The 18165-nt window shown below is 32.9% G+C and overlaps 3 protein-coding genes across 6 annotated transcripts in view; 1 reads left to right on the forward strand and 2 right to left on the reverse strand.

The window, feature by feature from the left end:
- Nucleotides 1-3657, forward strand: part of LOC119834644 (E3 ubiquitin-protein ligase RNF8-like) — an 8759-nt gene extending 5102 nt beyond the window's left edge. For 2 of the 4 annotated variants that reach the window (XM_038359065.1, XM_038359066.1), the window contains 3 exons: nucleotides 722-835; nucleotides 1219-1316; nucleotides 3371-3657. In XM_038359065.1, the coding sequence (XP_038214993.1) occupies nucleotides 722-835; nucleotides 1219-1316; nucleotides 3371-3513 (355 nt within the window). In that variant the 3' untranslated portion in view covers nucleotides 3514-3657. Of the gene's footprint in view, nucleotides 1-721; nucleotides 836-1218; nucleotides 1317-2379; nucleotides 2409-3370 lie in introns of all 4 variants that reach the window. The other 2 variants (XM_038359064.1, XM_038359067.1) reach the window with 2 other exon arrangements.
- A 2004-nt stretch (nucleotides 3658-5661) lies between these two features.
- Nucleotides 5662-9087, reverse strand: LOC119834253 (cleft lip and palate transmembrane protein 1 homolog). Its single transcript, XM_038358589.1, has 3 exons — nucleotides 8725-9087; nucleotides 7025-8642; nucleotides 5662-6940 (listed from the first exon to the last, which is right to left on the reverse strand). Exons 1-3 carry the CDS (start codon nucleotides 8830-8832, stop codon nucleotides 6771-6773), a joined length of 1896 nt encoding a protein of 631 aa, XP_038214517.1. The 5' UTR covers nucleotides 8833-9087; the 3' UTR covers nucleotides 5662-6770.
- A 2425-nt stretch (nucleotides 9088-11512) lies between these two features.
- Nucleotides 11513-17733, reverse strand: LOC119834735 (exportin-1). Its single transcript, XM_038359207.1, has 4 exons — nucleotides 17604-17733; nucleotides 14289-17284; nucleotides 13878-14021; nucleotides 11513-12452 (listed from the first exon to the last, which is right to left on the reverse strand). Exons 2-4 carry the CDS (start codon nucleotides 17181-17183, stop codon nucleotides 12306-12308), a joined length of 3186 nt encoding a protein of 1061 aa, XP_038215135.1. The 5' UTR covers nucleotides 17184-17284; nucleotides 17604-17733; the 3' UTR covers nucleotides 11513-12305.
- Nucleotides 17734-18165: the final 432 nt, after the last annotated feature.

Raw genomic sequence — 18165 nt, forward strand, 5'->3', positions numbered from 1 at the left:
ACTGCTGGGACACGGGTCTCCTATGAGGCCAACGTGGCCTTAATCCGCCACGCTGGCCAAGTGTGGGTTGGCATAATGTCACATGTCGTCGAACTTTTGATTCTCAGACATGCTGGTTTCCTCACGATGTTTTCTTTCACCATTTCGAACAGTGGTGATGTAATCCACATGTGCAGATAAAGTGAAAAATCAATTTATTTCCTGCACGTTCGTCTGGTCTTGAACCCCAACTTATCGATTTTGAAGTAAGAGGTCCTCACCACTGAGCCAGTGCTGCTGCTATATTTTTTATTAAGTATTTGGACTATGAACCCTTTAATGGATTTAAGAAAGAAAAAGAAAAAATAATAAAAAATATCCGTCCGCGGGATTTAAAAGGATAAATGGCGAATACTAATATATCAAGTTTTGCCATATGTTTATTCTAGAAATTTCTGTACCCTCATATAAGTCTACATTTGTTTCCTAGCAAATAGAAATACATTTTTTGTAACAGTTTTATATTCAAAGTACAAACATGACACATGATAATTAAGTTATAAGTCGTAGAAATTTTATCTAAAGCCTAATAGAGTTCGTCATAAAAAAGAAGCTTCGATTTGAAACTAAATAAGAGCTCACGGCCTATGTGCGCTGCTATTTGGCGAGAAGTTTTTTGTGCCTACGCGATATCTAGTTGCATTTGCAAATGGATGATTGACTTGATAAATTAATATTTTAGAAGAAACTCGTTCGAAAGTGACTGGGAGGACAGCGACTCCGCGCTCGAGGAGGGGCCGGAGGAGGAATACTACGACGACTTTTACTACGAGGACAACCCAGCTGACTTCGTCTAGTAAGGAATATTTATATCAAAAACATTGATACATTATATCTATGAATTAACAAATTCGCCCCCGCCATAGACCCATAATGTTGAAATGTCTTGTAAGACACTTTCATTGAAGTACAAAAAAATCAGAAGCGAAAAAGCCTACGTTTACTTCAAACCAGGAAATGAGGTGTTAATTTCAATTAATGTTTTTTGCAATGCCGCTCGTCCATTATGACTTTTTAATAAATTATTGATGGTCTAGATGATTAATGTATATCAATGAATTTTTTGGAAATATAAGGATGTAACTAACACGAATTTTTTTATGTATTTACATGGATTTAGCTATATTTTTTAAATGAAATAACATTGTTATGTCGCTAATGAAACTTTTCTTGTTTTAGTCCCCTCAGATTCATCGTCGCAATCCATACCTACACCAGACGTACGTCCGATTCAAATAGTGGACCTGACAACAATACCGATCATGCCAACGCTAATGGTTAGTATTTATTTTAAATCAATTAAATTAGATAAGTATCTTTATCACACTAGGATAGGAATATATAAAAAAAACTATCTCATACAAAAGTTGATTCGTTCCGCTCTCACATATTTTTTCCCTAAAATCTAATAAGGAACTTTTAAGGATTTTTATTATTTGTATGCCAATTTAAATTGTCCAACGTTGTATGGTAAACCTATTAAAGTTCAAAACACGTCACGGCTTTTCCTTATTGCCACATCGCGTCGAGATCGAAGTCATGCATGCATAGCATATCAGCCACGGCACGAACTTCGATGTCTTTATGTTTGTCACGACGCGTCCTTATCCCTTTATTAGATCCACAGTACGAATTTCGCAATGTGTATTTTACTGAAACCACGACGCATTGTTCCAATTTTTTTTTTTTTTGTACAATTAGGGATTTTGGTCTTTGAGCGTTACTTATATCCTTAAGTCTGGGCTTACTTATGTAGTAAGTCTTATTGTGAAGACTTTTGAGTGGCCTCGACAAATAAATTTAATAAATTGTTGTATTTTATATATTTGTAAGTTTATGGAGATGACCGGAAATCAATAGCCAAAAAAGAATTCTCACAAATAAAGAAGGCAAAACATAGAAATAAATAATTAATTGGAATGTTATGTAAACTAATTTTATATAATGCATATGGTAAAAGCTTCTCGGCCTTCGAGATATTCGGCATTTTCGAAAATTCGAAAAATTACACCCTTTGCCACTCTTTTTGGTGGCATGACTTCCAAATCAAGGAAATTTTCAATTCTTCTGCATAGTATCCCTGGATAGATGCGCTGTCGAATATTCCCTTTGATTTCTGGGGTGTTTGGTTTTTTAAGCGAAGATGAAACTCCAATTTCATGTTTTACTTATTATTTTCCTTATTTAATTCAAACATTTTCTTAACTTGATTCCGAAACTGTATCACTCAATGTATTTTCAACATTTGATACAGAGTGAATGCTTTGTTTCTGTGATTTTATTTTGAAAAAATCAACAAAACAATTACACTCATTTTTGTAATTTACAATTCTACTTCAGGTCTGAATCCAAATTGGGAATCACCACTGGTAATATTATGTAATTCAGTTTTAAATGCAATTTTTTTTTCAAATACCCTCAGCTCATTTTGAAAAATTTTATATGTTCTAAAGGAAAAGAACGAATCGAATAATTTAAAGTATTATATAATACATGGATTGGATAAATTGAAAAAAATCAAACAAGGCCTACCTGTAACTTAACTGTAACAGTTAGGTGTTAACCATCACGGTCTCTTCTGTTATCATGATATCTATTAATTTATAAAACATAATTTTAGCAAAACCATTAAAGGTATTAACCTTGCTGCGCATGCGAAGTAAATACTTTTATCGGATAATTTGATATTTTGGGATTCATAGTTAAAATACAGATAGGGATCTCTAATTTCTATGCCTAGCTTACGTAACTTGGGTAAGAATTCCATTGATAAAAGAATTATTATCAATCAGAAAACAGATTTTGAACTAAAAGTTAAATTAAAGAACAAAGAAACAAAGGAACAAACCAGAAATCTTCCTGTTTATAAAAGTTAGTTTAGAATTCAGAAACTCTGATAAAAATAAAAAATCTTCAAGCAAATTTATTAGTTTTTTTCAAGGTATGTGATTGCAAATATGTGATAAAAAATCAAGTCTATTTAAAATATACACATAAAAGATTATGATCATAATTGTATCAAAAATAAGACTGCTTGATGAATTTTCAAATTTATTTATTTTGTTAAAGAATAAAAAAATATATAGAATACAGATCATAACTTCATATAGTTCTAATAAATTTACATGTTAATGGACTTTTTGAAATATCTATATTAAAAGCGTAATAACTGCTTACTCCGACACTTTTTAAATTCCATTTCATCAAATTTCAAGCCAATTCGTACTAAAAATTAAATCCAATGGGTTGTCATCAGCTTCATTTGAAGAAGATTCTCGAGCGAGGAGCGTCGCTTCTATTTCATACCGTGTTCTTTGTTCATACTTGGCAGGTACTACCACAGGAAATAATAGAAGTAGCAGACGAAGACGAGAGTATGTACCGGGAGTCCCCGGCTCGTACTACGGAGGGTACGGCCACTGCTACAGATGCGGAGCCATCGGCCACTGGGCACCAGGCTGCCCCCGCGTATAATTAAGCTATTATAATTAAATATATGATGAATAAATTGATTATTGCTTTCGTCAGAAATGAATGTATGTTATGTTGAAAAAACTATAGCATGTATAGTTACGCTTAGCATTTAAGAAAAAGTTAAATAAATAAATTTCAACTTTATTGTTACGTCAATATATATTACAAACCCAACATAGATCGGTGCTGTTTCACAGCCAGATCAATACGTGCTATTCTAGTCCGCTTTCTTTATAATTTGTTTTAATTGCTACCAAAGCTTTTTCTTTTTTTTATGCCATAAGCGGGCAACTGAGCTGGTGGTTCGCTTGATGGTAAGCGAACACATTCGCAGAGTTCGTTCGTATTCATATTCGTAATGCCTCTCCGAATGCGCTGCCTGCTATTAAGGGGAAAGGGATAAGGAAAGGATTTACGACTGGAAATAAGGATATTTATAATGGACTGTGATTACAAATATTTAAAATTTTTAAATTTATGGTTATTCTTCCAAGAGTATACCAAATCAGGCTGCTAAACTTAACAGACTAGATAAGTTGTAGAAATATAAAAATGCGTAACAGATCACATTTTATAAGTTGAAATTATCTAAACAAAAAATATAGCGTTTATAGGTATAAAAACCGCATATCACGCTGAAATTCAAATACTATACGTATTTAATTAAAAGTTAAGTAGGTATGTAAATAGCCAAATCAAAAACGCGCGAATTCTCGGTTTCCGATTATAAAATTTTGATCATTTTCAATTTATATTTACTAACGAAAATTCAAGATCTTCTGTTTGTAGAGCAAACGCTTACTGTTATAGCACCACTATCCTACTAATATTATAAACGCGAAAGTTTGTAAAGATGTGTGTATGTTTGTTACTCTCGCGCAAAAACTAGCAATGAAATTTGATACCGAGGTAGCTGGACAACTGAATAACATATGGGCAGCTTTATCCCGATATTCCTACGGGATTAACGGACTTACGCGGGTGAAACTGCGGGGCGCAGCTAGTTAATAATAAACTAATAAATTTTTAGAACTTTGTGATGTTTCAACGTATATAAGCTAATAAGAGATACCAATGAAAAGTACAAAAATCAAGAAAACCTGCATTTCCACGATTTTTAGAGATAAGATTAGAATTTTTAAATCTTTTTTTTTTGTGTCTAACCGTTACTACGTCTTGTTACTGCGTCAAGCTTGCCTCAGATTGACTTACTATGTATGTTTCTTTGAAATGGGCGATCCTCAGCTGGATATACATGCGTGTCCCGCTGATAGTGCATTATGCTCAACGGAACTTATGATTGTCAATACGCTGAATCACGTTAAAAAGTTCCCGATGCATTTTCTTTATTCTATTTTTTTTAAGTTATTCTTATAAGACGTAACCTTAAAATTGACAAACTACGACTGTACCTTTTTTTGTTATAATGGGGCAACCGAGCTGGTGGTTTGCTTGAAAGTAAACTTTCATTACCGTTCATAAACATTTGCAGCGGTAGGGTCTCTGCAAATAACTAGGCCGCTTTTGAGGATGAGGAGCCTCCGTTACTTAACCACCATACAAACATTGCGTTCGTTAGATGAATGGGGATAGCATTTACGTTCTACTATTTCACGCCGATGTTGGTGTTGTACCTGCCACTGCTACATACGTATAGAAACCTGCTCGAACCTCCACCATCAAACTTTAGCCAAAAATTAGATAAAAAGTGAAGGAAAAGATGTGAAGCAATAATCATGTAATCGAATAATATAAAAAGGAAATAAGTAGTAAAAATGTTGCTCCCTGATGTGCTTAAATGATACACAGCTATTGGTTCATTACTTTTATTTCACGGAACAAATACAAATAACACCTTAAAATGAATTTAAAATAGATTTAATAATTCAAAAGATCAAAATGCATAATTCAAATACTTACGATTGGTCTATCTTGGTAAATATTGTACGAAAACATCCAAAGTAATAAAATTGAAAACCCTAATTAACAACAATCACTCTATATTAAATATTTTAATACCATTAAAAATTAATTGCTATATTACAAAAATGCACAATTTTCATAGTGCGAAATTATAATCAAATTTTATTGAGAGAATCTAATGAAACTTAACAGGAAGACAACAACATTTCGTCTATTACCTTACCATAGAAGTTGTTTTTATACCTCACACAAATTTAAGTAAATTGTTTTCATAGCTAATGGTCATTTTTACCAGGACATAAATGAATCAGTCAAAAAAATTAACAGACATAGTATGTGTTATAAATAATACAATTGCAATAAATATGAGTCAAGGTTCATCCCACTCTTTACAATTATTGTAACAATGCACCACAACCAATAAGAAATATGTTGACAAAAACACATTGGGAACTAACTATTCTATGTTTAACAGTATTGATTGTATTGTTCATGCATCTTTTCTTTGGGCATTAGAGGATATGATCGAACGACTCGAAACATAAATTATAATTAAACCTTAGAATATTTTATTAAGAATTAAAAATGAATAATATTATGTCGTGGGCAAATATAAGTAGAACAATTTTAAATAATTTACAATGCTAAAATATCTATTATCTATATGTGAAGGGTATACTGTCGTTATTACCTATTTTATGAAACACAATTTAAAAAAACTACTTTTGAACCCTTAATTATCTGAACAATGTTCTTTATACCAATGCTGCAGGTGTATATTTAATATAAAACTCACTAATAATATATTTATTTCAATAAATAAAACATTGTATTTATTATAATACACACACAGCCACAATTGAATGTCTTAAATGAATCGAAAGTTAATAACAAGCAAAAAGCAATACTGAAAATATTTTGAGCTCAAAAATTGTGTACATTGTAATAAATGGTAGCTGACTTCACGTGTCTTAAATAAATAAATATTTCAACTAAATATTAAATACAATTGTATCTACTATATTAAGCTTTGTTCATAATTACTTATTGGATGGTTTGGTTGATTTATTTATTAAAATTGTTTTTATTAGCATAAATAACAGTATATAACGGATAAATGATCCTTATTGTTTTATAATATATCTTTAATGTTAAATTTTATTGATGCTTCATTGCATACATAACTATCAAATAGCTACAGTCACTCCTAAAAATCCAGCTCACACAACAAAATTTAGTGATTATAACTAAGTGGTTCATTACATTAATTAACAAACATTTCTCTAAAGAATTCTTAATTAACTATCTATATGAATTGGAACATAGTAAACATTTTAATCATTCTTTTTATCAATTGTTTCTGGTTGATTTGTAATAGCAAGATTTTCATTAGGTGTTTGGTTTTGTTGCTGCTCCATTTCACCTGAGAAACCAAATTCATTGACACGCTTGTGATCAACTTTGTAGATCCAACGTTGATACAAGAAAATGAAGAACACAATATCTGTAACAAAATTCTCTTATAAGTTTATCTTATCTCATTTATCATTGACATAAATCAACATGACTTATTTAGAAGAATACATACCGTCTCTGAAACATCCCAACCGGTACATTGTTGGCATTTTAATAACAAATGCAAATATATCATCAATGAATGTGTTTAAGAATTTGTAAGTCATCATACGCCAAGGTAAATGAGCTACAGACTTCAATTTATAATTAATGAATAACTGAGGTGTCATCATAATGAAACCAAAAGTTAAAAGGTATCCATACATCATGTTGAGGATAAATGAATACCACCCTTTATGCTCCAAGTACAATAAGGAATAAATTCCATATCCAACAAGAAGGGGGAAGCACGCCCAACTTAGATATCTAAAAGCTAGCATATCATATTGCTTTGTGCTTGATTCTACATAAGACCCTTTATCAGTAAATGAGAGTTTTGGAAAACCAAATATCCTGTCTTCTCTATTCAACTTGACATCCATAACTTTATTTATCTTCCATATCTCAATCATCAAACCTATGAAACAAGATATTCTAACCATGACATTTGTTTCATTATCTAGAACATAGAGCAGCACAACTGTAGACTGGAAAACATTAAAGAAGACAGATCTAACAGAAAGACCCTCAAGTGACTGTCTATTGTTCCAAAATTGAATGTCATTTTTGAATGCTAAGAGCTCAAATATTGAATGTAGAATAGAAACAGATATTGTTAAACCTAACAAGTATGGAGATGTATCAAGAAGTAATTCTTTAACTGTATCTTGCTCTTCATCTTGTTCTTCAGCACCCAAGGCAGAAAATACACTCAGTTTATCCCTCATCACTTGGGCTGTGTACAACTGCCATTTAAAAAGACTCAATGGTTGGTACGTAAGTTCCAGTTGAAGAGTAGTTGTTGTCTTATTTAAGGGAAAATAGTCTCGCATCATGTTCCAATAGTCATTTAAAAATACAGCAGGTTTGTACTTTTTGCCGTCAGGTAAAAAGTAAATAAATTCATCTAATGGTGGAGGCACACTCCCTTGCATCCAATTAGTTTGATCTGTTACTAAATTGATTGTTAAATTTGGATGCCAATGGGATACTATTTCTTCTTGCATGGTCTCCGCTTTCTTTAGCTCTTCTTCAGATTTTTCACTCTGACCAGTCAGAAGATTGTGTGTTTTTTGATATTTTAATTTCTTGTATTTATTCAACATTTTTCTCCCATAGGTAACATATTGCCCAGCATGATTACTCTTATCCCTTGGATCTGGTGACTTTCCAGAAGGTACAATATAAACATGAAGATATATAGACCCATTATTTTTCAATGATTCAGATGCTTCAATACTTGTAGAATATGTATATGTTCCATCATTGTTGGGACCTCCTGACCAGTCACCATAAATAAGACCAGATTGTTTCCAAATCAATCGAGCATTTTCAAAATTATTAAATTCACGTTCAGATAAGTAAGAATACATATCTAAAATTGTTCCATTATCAAACATATTTATAGCAGCTACTCTAGGAACACCTGTGGCACTATTAACATCAGTTTTAGGTGCTGATGGTTGGCGAAACATCGATGTTATAAAATATACAACTAGTGCTCGTATGATAAGAGACTTTGTAATGGCAAAAAATGATTCCATTTTAGTTGGTTGCATTCGTCGACGCTGTTCGTCAATTTGGGCATTAATCTGAAATTAGAAAATGTATATGTAACAACTAAAATAAAATACCAGAAAAAATCTATTAATTTAGTACGAAGGTATAACTTACATCCACATTTTCATTTTCAGCAACCGTTGTTTCTACGTTTGATCCACTTGGCACTAATTTATCCGAGGCTGTTTCACCAGATGAATTTTCTTCAGTAATCTTAACCATCTTTAATAACTTTATGTTATTTTATCGATTTTAATTGAAATAGTCTAATTCTAATTCACGACATGTCACACACCATAGAGTTCTAGATATTAAACAATAGAGAATAGACAGAAGCAGTCTGCCACCTTCTTTTTCTAAATAAGGCAACTAGCACTTTAAAAAGGTCTATGCAAAATTGGGCCTACTCCGAAATTATTGTAAAAAATTTAAAATACGGCTAATTGCCCTTTTGAGGCTAAAGAGTTGAAAGGGAGGATGAATCTCTATAGGGATAGATTCTGCGCAAAAAGGCCTTATGCGACAACACTGGACAGAAGAGTCAACAACATTAATTTCATTACTATAGACAAGTTGTAAGCAACTAAATGTGATTTTACCATCCTACATTCTAGATTCATGGCAACAGAGAGCAAAAAGTAAACAAGTAACAAGTAAAGTCTTAGACAAGTTGTTTTAATTATACATCTGTATATTTTGTTAATAAATCGTCACGGAACTAACCCTCTCCCGTAGAACAAAAAAAGAACCGATTTATGAGTATTGTATGCTTAATACTTTCATATGAAGTGTAATATTTCAATTTCAAATGTTATGTGTGTAAACTCTAACTGTCGTGTGTGGCTATTTTTTATCACATTAAATTTTAAGATGGAATACATTTCTCTATGAAATTTTCTGCATACATTGGTTACTCTTAAATTGTACGTCTGTACTGGCAACCCTAACGCTATCGTTATCTATCTCATACTCTTTGGTACGTGCTTAGCTATGACCGGTTATGAGATCATAGTTCGTATGCGAATTAAATTTCATTTGAATTTCCTGAATACTTTTCTAGACATTTTTCAAAATTAATTTCTCCTTGAAATAAAAACTAAATAAAAAATATTTTTCTAATATGATATTTGAACAATCAAAGCAATGGTGGCTCAGTGGTGAGGACCTCGGACTTCTAAAATCGATAAGTCGGGGTCCGAGACCAAGCGAGCGTGCAGGAAATAAATTGATTTTTCAAATTTTCTACATTTACATCACGAGCTCGAAAAGGAGAACGTCGTGAGGAAACCGGCATATCCGGGAATTAAAAGTTCGACGACAGGTGACATCTGCCAACTGGCCAAGTGCGGCCAGCGTGGTGGAATGGGCCTGAACCCCCATAGGAGGCCTGTGTTCCAACAATGGGAACATATATAGGCTGATGCTGATGATTTGAATAAGGGTCACACATGTAAAAGAATTACATACATATTCCCTATTCAGAATATTTTGAAATAAAAGTAAACTTAAAACTAACAAATATTTTAAAGCAATTCATTTCATTACATACAGGTTCTAAACAAGTGTGTGATGAAATGAATTGCAACAACACTATACAAGTTCATAAATTTTTATTTTCCAAGCGTCTTCACATCGGGTAACGGGTTTAATAGGATTTGAAAAATTAAGTCTACTTTTGTTGTCCAAAAGTTTTAAAAACAAATTGGCGCGTCTTGTTACTTCGGCTACCGCAGCCATAATTGATCGCATTTAATTACCCTCAATCGAAATCTAAACCTTACACTAACATATTATGTCATTACCTTACCATATTACATTTTCAATATTCTTGAAGTAAAGCGGTAGTTGGTCCAAATTTTGAATCGTTATTAACATAATATGGAAGGTAGTCAGATCCTCTCATCTTAACTTTGCACGCCTCTTGTTTACGTCGGGGGTAAAAAAATCAAATTCAAAAAACAAAATACCTATACATTACTAACCTAACCCATATGAACTCATCATATCGAAATATGAGTTTAAAGTAAGTACTGTCCGGCCGTTCAAATTTGTTTTTTTTTTTTTCGTAATACGGCAGCGCTTCACCACGATCTCACCTGATGGCAAGTTGAGGTTCCCTAAAAGATTTTTCTAATTTCTATTTTCAATTCTCTCCTTCAATCTTCTCTTGAAGACCTTCAGATTGTACTCGTCGAAAAACACGTACTCAGGAAGCATGTTCCAGTCCCTTGCGCTTCGAATAAAGAATGTGGAGTCGAACCGCTTAGTCCGGACTCCAGGTATGGAACGTCCACCAAATAGTACTTAATTGCAAGGATAACTTCCTACAACCCAACAACCTTGCCTTTTTATAACATTATCATACTTAAATAACTGCAAGGTTTTAGGAAAATATTATTATTATATGATATATGGTTTTTTATGTCATATTCGACGAAATATGGTAAGCGCTACCAACATCGATCTACGCGTTATGGATTAATCTACACATTACTAGCTGACCCAGCAAACGTTGTTCTCTTATCATTTAGAGGTATGAAAAATAGATTTAGGCCGATTCTCAGACCTACCCGATATGCATACAAAATTTCATATAAATCAGTGCAGCTGTTACGAATGAGTATGGTAATTTTATATATTAGAAGATAATTTACTTTCACTCCTAGGGGAACTCTGCTCAATAACAAGTTAAAAGTATCCTGTAATGCAATTTGGAGTATGAAAATTTCATAATTTGTTATAAGTCATCACTGTGTAAGAACCTATCATTAATTAGTAAATGGAATATAAAACTAATTCCGCTTAAAATAATTCGAGATTGATTGTAATATCATGAGAGACATTGATAGACATATTTGATAATAATAGTAGATAGTCATTGTAAAATAATAAAAAAAACAGTCTGGTTACATTTATCTGTTTATTTCAAACACAAAATTGAAAGACTTCACAGTTAATCAGGCCCAAAATGAATTCGGAAACCTAGTCAGAAGTTTCAGATTCCCAAACCATTAAGAAGTTAGTTCTGACAACATTAAACAAAACATAAAGTTACTAACAGCAATTTACTTTATAAAGTTTCCCTAGAATCTACTCATAATACTTAGATTCCATAGCGCACATGTTGAACATCCGACACTGGATTTCATCACAGAGATTTTATTACCTACCAGGTTAAGTGAAAAATGAATATTCTATTGCAGGGTTTTATTTGCTAGCAATGTAAAGTGTTGCATGATTTCCTTCTTACAGATAAAAAAGGCCATACTCTAATAATTATTCCTTGTGCTCGAAAAATATACCTTATCTAGAAAGGTTTGTAAATTCAACCTTATCACTTGCATACATCATCTAACATTTACCAGACGACCCTTTGTACAAACTAACAAAACAAGGTAATATTTAAACTGAGCACAAGTTTTATAGCAGTCATGACAACAGTTCACTAGTACAATAAAAAGCTTATTTAATTTCCATGCCCATACTGCTAATGTAAAACGCAAATAATATATTAAATATAATTTTTTTTGAATTATCAAATGTTTATTCACATTTGTGTGATGTCCATACACATTCCATATTGACTTATATTTACAAAAAAAAATTAAATATGTGTAAAATATTGTTGCATAAACCTACATACAATATACCAGATTTGAATAGTGAACTGTTATCATAAATTATATAACTAATTATTAATCTTGCATTTCTTCTGGGAGCTCGTGAGGATTTATGATACCAGGAACGGACAGTTGAACCCTTCGCTTTTCCTCTTGGGCCTGACGCAAGGCAAAAAGTCGTTCTTCTAGGTAAAGATCACTATCATCTTCACCTGTGTATTCCTGAAATATTTTAGAAATAACTTTATCACTCTCAAATTACAGTATATCTCATATTCATCTTATGGACTGCTCTCTTAGTATAAGAGTTAACGCATGGGCGTAGAACCGAGGGGTCCTGTTTACCACCTTATGAGCATGTGCCTTATTGTAATATATATGTTATCAAAAACCGAAACTCTCATTGGGCGAAAAAAATTGTCTTACATTGTGGCCGCAATAAAAGAGCCACAACCCGAAAATTGTATTGTCCTTTAATCAAAAGGCATACAAGGCGTCGTGGCAATAAAGAAATGCCACGACGCGTTCTGAGCATTAATTGGTTTACCATAACACGATGGACGGTATTTACGTTGTGTACTTAAAACAGTTTTCAACTGTCGAAAAAAAATTAGTTATTAGTGTGAAAGTTGGTTAACACCAAGTGCGACGAGCGTGCCACAGCAGCGTCCAGCGAGTACCACAATCAACTTTTTGTATGAATTTAAAATGTTTTCAAGTAACAAACTAGCATGCAAACAATCGTACAATGCACGAATATATGTCCTTAAGTATTGAAGAAACAATTAATATTTTCAATGCGTCCTTCACTTCTGGGTTTATGTATTCGTGCGAATGTAAGTTGCTGGCACTATGGTAAAATAAATAATGCACATGTCGTTGTCGTATTACTTTATTGTCACACGAGCTATTTGAGGAAATGATCTATTTCTGTACCTTAATTATTATAAAAAAAAAACAGTACGATTTATAGACACCAAAACATTAGTTAGTATTTTTTCTGTTTGTACGTTTATCAAAAGAACCACGTGGAAATTTTATGGTAAAACAACTTCCTGTACTTTACGTATGTTTTTACATGTATGGAAAGCCGACAAAATGAGCGATAAAAAACAAATTCGCGAATATTAATTTTGGGGTGCCATTGAAGTGGTTTTGTTATTGCAGAGGTCTGTCATGGGATAAAAAGAAATAGATATCTAAACAATTTTTTTCACTACTTGGTTATATTTTTTCATCAAGAATAAAATACTATGTAGTGTGTATTATTTCAGAGCAAAGCAAGAAAGTATGTGAATATGAATCTGTATTATTTTATTATTGTATCAGACTCTCCTTAAATTTATTTCGTCCGCCTCCATTATAAATATATAACACAACAGTAACCAACTGACTGACTGACTGATCAATCAACACACAAAATACTGGACCAATGAGGCTGAAATTTTTCTTCTATGATGTAGACAATTGCTGCAGATTTTGATTCTACCCCCAAGGTGATAAAATGGGGAATGAAAGTTTATACCATGCAATTTAATTATGACTATGCAGGCGAAGCTGAGGGCGACAGTTAGTTACATATGATATCAATAACTTAGAATGAGTTATTTCATAGGTATTTATTTGTTTAAATATAATATTACTTACTCTTATCTGAACTAAAAAGTCTCTTAGGTGATCCTTGAATGCAGGGATATCCTGATCCAGGTTAAACAGACCCTGAACAGTTATTTTTACTTGATTATCAGTCAAGTGTGGGAATGCGGTTTTGAGGAGATTTGCCACATATTCCTGAAAAATAAAAATATTTAAATAGAAACTGAATGTTGTTCTATTTTTTAGTGTAAATATATTCAAAAATAAATTATAAATGATGTACATATTTATCACATTTAAGGGTCAGTTTCACACTTTTAAATTATTTACACATTTGTACATTATTTGTAATTTTAACAGAAAGCTAAGCTGAACAGACCATAGAAGCTGTGAAACCAGTCCTACAGATATTTTTAATGTATGACAGAAATATTCGTAAATGAACAAAATAATTACTGTTACCTGAATATAAAGAACATTATCAGGTGTACGTCCAAGTGGCACTGTAACACGACCAGTCTCCACTAAGGTGAATATATGTGCTAATATAGTAGCATGCATTGTTAAACCTGCTCCATGAGACGTGTCAGTGACTACACTGAAGACATGTTCAAGTATATCACATAAGTATGTCTGGTAGAAACTCTGTGCTGCCTGAGGATGCTGTTCCACATTATGTAACATTCTGTACAATATTTGTAAACCAGTATCTGCTACATTCCTCATTGTATGTTTAAATGCCCAAATTATGGAATCCAACACTAACTTAAACTGTGCTGGTGGTATGCTAAGGAATGCTTTGAAACAATGAGTGTTTACAGCCTGTAATAAAAGGAAAAATTCTGTCCTGTGTTCAGGGTATTCTTCAAAGTCCTTATTAATCATTTCAAGAGTACACTCAAAGACAGCATCAAATATTTTTGGTACTTCTGATGTTATATGTCCTCCAAGTTTGTACACAATAGCACCCATACAAGACAACACTTCTGGTTCTCGAGCATCAGGAACTGCTGTTCTTTGGTAATCCAACAGGACGGCATCAAGAAGTGGAGGAATGAAGTTTTCCAAAACCATGCTATTATCGGTAGATCGTGATACCCAACATGCAATTAACTTCAGGGTTTCTTTCTTTATTATTCTCATATTTTTTATGAGTGGTTGCTTTGTGACTGCAACACCATTTAAAGATATTGCTTGACTTATATTTTCAGACATGACTTTGTAAACATTTAACATGTCTAAATATATTCTTCCAAGTTGCACAACATATGGATGACCAAGTGCTCGACAAGCACTAACATTTGTCTTTAATATGCTGACAAGTTGCTTAACAGCTTCAGGTGCCTTGAGAATGTCCACATTATGAGATGCCTGAGATATTATGTCATCCCAGACTAGATTTGGTAACAACATGTACTTTTCAATGAGTTGTTCCTGAGCCACTTGATCTACTTGTGCGCTTATCATATAACCAACTGCTTCATAAAAGGTGTGGACTTGTAGTGTTTGTAAGTCACAGATAATAGAACTTATTGTATTCAAAATTTCTTCAATGAAAGGACAAGCTTCACCAACTTGTGTAGTAACAAAGTGGCGGCGACATTTTAACGCAATTTTAATAAAAGTATCGCAAGCCATATCTTGGACACCATCATGTGTTTCATGCATGAATTCAAACAGTTTGTTAACAACAGTTTTTAAAAATTTCCAATGCGCTCTTAAAAAGCGAGGATATTGCCCAACTACATACATAATATTACTAGCTATAATAGCTTTATTATCCTTGCCTTTCTTCTGTTCACATAAACCCAACAGATCCTTAATGACAATAACCAAAAACCTTTTTTCATCCTCTTCCATCATAGCTCCCGAAATAGATCCTATAGCCCAACAAAGTGTATTCAAATTTTTCCAAGACCACTCAGAACCATTAACTTGATTTTGTAACTTATCAGTCATTATACGTTCTGTATCACTATAATCCAAATGAGTTAAATAAACCAATGTCTCTCGCATGTTTTTATAAAGGTTGATTGAATCAGTATCTTTCATGAATTCTCTAACAACTTCCCCATTTTCATTTTCTACAACCAAAACTTCTTCGGGTTTAGCCATCCTAGATATCATAATGTACCGTACGCTACTAAGTACATCTGCATACAATGCTTTCCTCCCAATACTCTTACCTAAGCCGCTATAAAGGCCTGCTGAATGTGCACAAGGTGCTATTTTGTAAAGGTCAGCAGCTAATGCATTCCAAAACTCTAAACAGATCTTGAAAATTTCTACCTCTTCGACTTCTGATATTAAAACCAAATAACGAAGTGCATTCATCAAGGTGTTTGTTAAACCACGTCTCTCTATCAATTGACCATGTTCTTTTAAATATGTACAAAGGAACAATGCAAGGTTTTGAATGAAAACCTGTTCTTGATCCCTTCCAGCTGCATAGGCTTCTCTTATGTTTGTGGTAAGAGGCAACATAACCTCCAACTGCTCCATAGTTTGCACAAGAAGGGCAACAAATTGGTCCTCATAATTACTCACTGTTACACCAGCAATTTCAGTTAAACAACTTAATGTAACATTTCGGAACATTGGAACATTAAGGAACTTAAAAATGAGAGTACTTATCAATTTCATTTCAAAAATGTAACCCAAAGGAATCCAATTTAGAAATCTTAAAAGGGTGTGAAGAGTTGCATCAACTAATGGAGCATTTTGGGAGTTTTCAAGGACAAACTGACAAAGTTGAAAAATTTGACTGAATTCAGAACACATGGTATCCTTCAAATGTTTAGCTTTTGTTTGTGTAAGTTGACCTGTACTGAAAACAAATACTTCCTCACTTAGAAGTTTAAGAATCACCATATTATTTTGGCAAAGACTCTCATTAGTTTTTGATGCTCCAACAATGTCACTGATAAATGTTTCCCAATTATGTGGCCACTCTCTTTTCAATACCTGAATTAATATCATATTAAGTTTTTTCAAGTACACCTTATTGTTTTCCATAGTAACCGGATCTGATGAGTTTTTAATAATAAGACCAACAATGTATTTTTTTATACCTTCACATTGATTTCTTGGTAATATTTTCCATCTTGTTTGTATTACTTGTTCCAAAATCTGTAAAGCATAGTATTTAGTTTCCTGATTCTGAGAGAATTCTAAAATTGTGTCCACCCTAGTCCAAGCATCGGGGTGTTCTTTTAAGGCTGTTAGGATATCCTGAGCAATACGCTGTTGATCGCCGACAGTGGAATACAAACATCCAACTATATTGTCAAGCAGGTTGATGTCTAACTTTTGATTAAAATCCAAAAGCTTGGAAGCTTGTTGCTCCAAAGTTGCCATTCTGATGTTGCTTTTTGGTACGATTATTATAAACTTGATCCCCGTATTTAACGATTAAGTATAAAGGTTTTATTCACATTCATTCCTCATCACACGCCACACTGAAAGAAATAAATTCATAATTAGAAAGCTTCAAGTTATAACCTCTTTATTAAAAGGTAAATAATAACGAGATCGTATTTGGCGGCATTGGCGTTGAAGTGCAGAAATTTGCACTGCTTGGTTTTTAAAAGCGAAACTCACATGGTATTCTTACATTCAATGGGATAGAAACATATAGCACACACCCCGTAGTAATAAAATGTCATTTTCCGTGTTAACATAAGATCTCACCACTTTAATTTTATCGAAACGAATGTACATGTTTTTATATATATTGGTAATTTTCATTAAACACCAATTCTGTTGTTATCTACTCACCCGGGTATATAAACTGCGGCGCAATCGGTCAAACGCACTTCCATACACACTAACCCGTTGTTTTCGTCGTTTTAGCGATGCTTGAAAATCTAGTGTAGGTATCTACATATCGTTATGTCTATGCCCAATCTCCAGTGCTAGAAACATGTAGAAATTAAAAACCAAAAACAATAAAATACAGATGCTATAAGTAGTGTATATTGTAATTAAAATATTAACTTTTTTATTTCTTTTGGTGCCATCCAAAAAGCAAAATATTTCATTTGTATTATTTTTTAATACAATAAAAATTGTACCTATTATGTAAACAAGATTTGCAATATTATCAAGAAGGGTTTTTCCTACAAAGAGTAATTCTGTATCTTAAACCTTCTGAATTATAAACGTTATAAATCTCGCTATTGCCCGCAAGGATTTGATAGAAATTCTTATTTAAATGTGTAGACTAATCATACTCTTCAGGCCAGTATTGCCGACAGACTGGACCATAGATTATACACTAATGGGCTGGACCCTTATGGATACCGGACCCTCCAGTAGTCGTTATATGGGTGCTATAAAA

This window comes from Zerene cesonia, chromosome 19, assembly GCF_012273895.1.
Source record: "Zerene cesonia ecotype Mississippi chromosome 19, Zerene_cesonia_1.1, whole genome shotgun sequence".
NCBI lineage: Eukaryota > Metazoa > Arthropoda > Insecta > Lepidoptera > Pieridae > Zerene > Zerene cesonia.

What these genes read in the sequence shown, in the direction of transcription:
- LOC119834253 (XM_038358589.1), bottom strand. Translation starts at nt 8,832, where the DNA reads ATGGTTAAGATTACTGAAGAAAATTCATCTGGTGAAACAGCCTCGGAT. An exon ending in CTGAAAATGAAAATGTGGAT is followed by an intron (nt 8,643 to 8,724) that starts GTAAGTTATACC and finishes TTCTAATTTCAG; the next exon opens with ATTAATGCCCAAATTGACGA. An exon ending in GTTGGGATGTTTCAGAGACG is followed by an intron (nt 6,941 to 7,024) that starts GTATGTATTCTT and finishes ATTTTGTTACAG; the next exon opens with ATATTGTGTTCTTCATTTTC.
- LOC119834735 (XM_038359207.1), bottom strand. Translation starts at nt 17,183, where the DNA reads ATGGCAACTTTGGAGCAACAAGCTTCCAAGCTTTTGGATTTTAATCAA. An exon ending in ATAATGTTCTTTATATTCAG is followed by an intron (nt 14,022 to 14,288) that starts GTAACAGTAATT and finishes TTTATTTTTCAG; the next exon opens with GAATATGTGGCAAATCTCCT. An exon ending in ACTTTTTAGTTCAGATAAGA is followed by an intron (nt 12,453 to 13,877) that starts GTAAGTAATATT and finishes AAAATATTTCAG; the next exon opens with GAATACACAGGTGAAGATGA.